This window comes from Brassica napus, chromosome C2 (genome assembly GCF_020379485.1).
Source record: "Brassica napus cultivar Da-Ae chromosome C2, Da-Ae, whole genome shotgun sequence".
NCBI classification, from domain to species: domain Eukaryota; kingdom Viridiplantae; phylum Streptophyta; class Magnoliopsida; order Brassicales; family Brassicaceae; genus Brassica; species Brassica napus.
In genome coordinates this window covers 53,711,936-53,716,674 of record NC_063445.1, presented here as the reverse complement: position 1 = coordinate 53,716,674, position 4,739 = coordinate 53,711,936, and the positions used below count along the sequence as shown (strand labels likewise).

General features: G+C 37.4%; 1 protein-coding gene across 1 annotated transcript; it reads left to right on the top strand.

The window, feature by feature from the left end:
• Window positions 1–1,075: 1,075 nt before the first annotated feature.
• Window positions 1,076–2,855, top strand: LOC125582489. The gene is made up of 3 exons (XM_048749234.1): window positions 1,076–1,313; window positions 1,384–2,415; window positions 2,503–2,855. The coding sequence occupies exons 1-3, from the start codon at window positions 1,076–1,078 to the stop codon at window positions 2,853–2,855; spliced, it is 1,623 nt and encodes a 540-aa protein (XP_048605191.1).
• The last annotated feature ends 1,884 nt before the right edge of the window (window positions 2,856–4,739 follow it).

The window sequence follows — 4,739 nt, the reverse complement described above, 5'->3', positions numbered from 1 at the left end:
CTTCTTCTTCATTTTCCTACAACCACACTCAACTAACACAAAAATTTACTCCCTTCACCAACCAAAGCTCTCTTTATCAACTCTTCGTCCAAAAACTTGTAACTCTGTTTCTTAAGGTTTTTCTACAGCTTACGACACCTTAAAACAGCACATGTGCGTCGTTTTTGGTTCTGAAATCACTAGGTAAGTGTATACTCTCTTCCTCTCTTTCTCTCTCACTCCTCTCTGTCTCTCATATTTTTTTTATTGTTTTTTATTTCAGTTTAGTCACATAATATGTATGTTAATGTTATGAGTCATGTTTTAAGGTTTTAAATAATGTTGTTAAAGTATGAAGCACAATATTGTAGAAAAACTCGTGTTTGTTTATAGTACAACTGATGCAATTAAAAAAAAAAGTGAAAGTAGTAATACTTGTAGAACTAGTATTACTGATATTGCTCATACGAAACGTACAACTAGTACACCTGATAAAACTCTAAATAACATTGAATAAGAATATGGGTAGAGCTTTGTATAACTTATAGTAGTCATGTGCCAAGTGAACGTAGTATAACTGGTTTTACTAGTATAACTTATAACTACTGTTACACGTAAACCAGTCAAATTGGTAATACTATTATAACCAGAATTTTAGCGGCAGCAGAACTCGTATAATTAGTATAACTATTTAGCGGTAATGTTGGTTTTTACTCCATTTCAGGAACTATGGATAATAGTGGAGCTGTGGTGATACATTTTGATCATGGTGGAGACCGGCATATTTCTACATTAGTGATGAAAGGAAGATATGAGGAGATTACTTATTCTCACTTGGTTGATAGAATATGCAAGAAAATGAATATCAATGTAGCTGCGACGAAGCTTCAACTGAGTTACTTTCCTCTAGTTGTGGAGAATAAGAGGCCTTGTTATATTTTGGATGATGAAAATGTTTTAGGATATTTAATGGAGGTAGAAAAGAAAAACCGGCGTAGTGTCTTACATGTGGAGCTTTTAGTAATCGTCTCAGAAAATCAGAATAACGAGCAATTTTCTATGAATGAGGAAATTCTGAGTGATGCCAGAGCTAATTATGGTATGGTTGGAGTTGGCAATTGTTCCTCAAAAACAATCAGATGGGTATGAGCATGAGAAAAGCAATGGAGAGGGTGATGAAATGGATGATAGGGAGGAGTTGGCGGCTGTTACACCAGTTGAAGAAACAGTTGTCAATGTTGAGTGGGATGATGGTATTGATATGCGTTTGAATCAAGAATTTGCTACTAAGAATGAAGTGAGAGATTTAGTGGACAAAGGAGTGCATTCGAATTGTTTTGAGGTTGATATATTTAAGTCGAATCTAGTTCTTTACGTATTGAAATGTCGTGGGGTTGGATGCAGATGGTATGTACGATCCAAATACTATCATAAATTTGGTGAAGAACAAACTAGGTGTTAAGGTTTCATATTCTACGGCTTTGAGAGGGAAACACCAAGCTGTCAATGATCTGCGTGGCAACCCTGAGGAGAGTTTTGCTAGACTGCCATCTTACTTGTACATGTTAGAAAGGATGAATCATGATACCATTACACGATTAGTAGTGGATGAGACTAATCAGTTTAAGTATATGTTCTTTGCGCTCGGAGCTTGCATCGAAGGGTTTAAGGCGATGAGAAAAGTGATAATAATGGATGGAACTCACCTGAAGGGTGTGTATAAAGGAGTGCTTCTCATTGCTACTGCTCAGGATCCAGACCATCATCATTATCCCCTCGCTTTTGCGGCAGTAGATGGTGAGAAAAATGTGAGCTGGGAGTGGTTTTTGACTATATTGAAAACTTTGATACCAGATGATCCTCAGCTTGTATTTTGTACTGATAGAAACCAAAGCATCATCAAGAAAGTACACGAGGTTTACCCAATAGCGATCCATGGATATTGCGATTATCACTTGTCTAATAATGTCAGCATAGCATGCAGCAGTGTTAACAAGAAAGGGGTTGCCAAAAAGTTTAGAAAAACTGCTGGTATGTACATAGAGATAGAGTTCAGGAAATGCTACAATGATTTCAGGAGCATGTATCCTCAAGCCGCCGACTATCTAGATGACAGTGTTCATGAGACCAAATGGGCAAGATGTAAATTTCCGGGAGAAAGGTACAACATAGATACAACCAACACTGTTGAATCTATCAATGGTGTTTTAAAGGGACCAAGGAAATATGCGTTGTTGCCAATGATTGATGTGGTGGTGGGGAAGATTGTAGAATGGTTTAACAAATATCGACAATTATCTTTACGTGTACCAGAGAGGCAGATACTAGTCCCACACGTGCATGGGATATTGCATCACAATTATCCGAAGGCAAAAAAGCTCGAGGTGAGGGAGCTAAATAGATTTGAACGTCATTACAATGTGATTGGGAAGGATGGTAAAGGTTATTTTGTTGATTTGAGCAACGGAACATGCTAATGTAGGTGTTTTGATATTGGCCGGTATTCTTGTGTGCATGCACTAGCTGCCATCATGTCGCGTGGAGAAATGGCTGAACATTATTGTTCTAGGTATTACTGGATGGAGCAGTGGACTTTGGCATATTATAGGACAATATATCCAGTTCCTCATCATTCATCATGGGAAAGTTACAGAATTCCTGAGGAAATCCGATCTCAGGTTGTCTTCCCTCCGTATGTGGAGAAAAAAAAGGAAGACTACAAGTTACTAGATTCCCAATCTGCAGGAGAATATCGGAGGAAGAAAAAGAAGAGCTATCCACCATTGGTTGGTGAGAATGACGGAAGTGACAGCGATGAAAGTGGCAGCGAAGGAAGTGGCAGCGCAAGAAGTGGCGACAAGGGAGGTGACAACTAAGAAAGTGGTAACAAGGAAAATGATGAATGAGTTGTGGAACTTATTTATGTGTTGTGGAACTTATTTATGTAATATATTGTTTCCGTGTCGTAATACCGGTCGAACTAGTACAACTTATCCAAGTGATACTGGTACAAGTAGTACAACTATGCTATATATACCATGCAGGAAATACTAGTTTAACTAGTACAACTCTTTTGTTTTATAATTTGAAAGATCCCATATGGTAATTAATATGCAAAAGAAAATCAACCGGATAAAGTGATAGATGTTTATAGTGGTTAATATTAAGTTACAATTAATTTTAACAAATTTTTTGAATATTTATTACACAATCACATATGTTCTCTTCATCTACCTTATACTTTTAGGATTTGTTACTATGTTTGTCCATGTTATTTTTGAAAACATACATAGAACGTATTTTTGCAATATTTATGCATCCATAATATTTGGGATCATGTAAGTAAACCTAAACAAGTAGTACAACCGATGAAATTATAATTTTTATCTTGTACAACTAAGATTTGCATTATCGGTCCAAAAGTACAACTATGTGCAATCTGGTACAACTGGTTTACTGGTACAACTACATAAAGTGGTACAACTATGTGTTATTTATGTTCAACCACGTTTAACATGTTTATAACATGTTTACGAAAGCTATTTTATTGTGTCTCATATTTTACACATGTTATTTAAGCTAATTGTTCAATCTTTCTGATAGTTGTACTAGTTGTACCATTCTTAATAACTTAGACTCACTAAAACCAGTAATATTAGTTATAGCCAATACCTGCAAATCTTCTCTATTAAACTAAACACAACTGCAAATCCAGTTTTTATAATGCAAAAACCACACACAAGTTTCCTAACAAAGTTTACATCAGTAGAAGTTTTAAAAAGATTTAGTTTAACAAAAGCCACAAACAAGTTTCCTAACATAACAAAAGCAACAACTTCAATCACTTCTTAACAAAAGGAGACTTCTGCAAGTGTGAAGGCTTCAACACCCTCTTTGGCCTCGTCATTGCTTCTTTTCTCGCAGCTTCTGCCTCAACCTTCTCTGCAGCTGCTTCCATTACTCGAAGTGTATATTCCTCGGCATCATCTACAACAATGTCAGAACACATTAGAACCAATTTGCAATGTCAATGCTCCAAATTCACAGCGCAACAAGTTACCAGTTGCCTCTTTTTCTGGCTGCACCTCTAGCTCCTTTTGAGTCTCTTTCCCATCATCCTCAGCATCATCTACAACAATGTCAGAACACATTAGAACCAATTTGCAATGTCAATGCTCCAAATTGACAGCACATTAGAACCAATTTGCAATGTCAATGCTCCAAATTCACAGCGCAACAAGTTACCAGTTGCCTCTTTTTCTGGCTGCACCTCTAGCTCCTTTTGAGGCTCTTTCCCATCATCCTCAGCATCATCTACAACAATGTCAGAACACATTAGAACCAATTTGCAATGTCAATGCTCCAAATTCACAGCACAACAAGTTACCAGTTGCCTCTTTTTCTGGCTGCACCTCTAGCTCCTTTTCAGGCTCTTTCCCATCGTTCTCATGCTCATTCCCATCATCCTCAGCCTCCTCGTCATGGTCCTTCTCAGTATCATCCTTCTCGTCATTATCCTCATCCTCGTGCTCATTCCCATCATCCTCAGCCTCCTCGTCCTCATGCTCTTTCTCAGTAGCATCCTTCTCGCCATTATCATCATCATTCTTAGCCTTCTTCCCATCATCCTCATCCTCCTCGTCCTCATTACCCGCAACAAGAACAACACAGAACACAAGATTAATATTGTATTTATACCTTTGTCTTTTTTGTCCACACACAACACAAAAACAACACACAACACAAGAACAACACACAAC

Coding starts and splice junctions, on each gene's coding strand:
- LOC125582489 (XM_048749234.1), top strand. CDS start 1,076: ATGGTATGGTTGGAGTTGGCAATTGTTCCTCAAAAACAATCAGATGGG. Junction 1,314..1,383: donor CAAAGGAGTGCATTCGAATT/GTTTTGAGGTTG, acceptor GGTTGGATGCAG/ATGGTATGTACGATCCAAAT. Junction 2,416..2,502: donor CAATGTGATTGGGAAGGATG/GTAAAGGTTATT, acceptor TGCATGCACTAG/CTGCCATCATGTCGCGTGGA.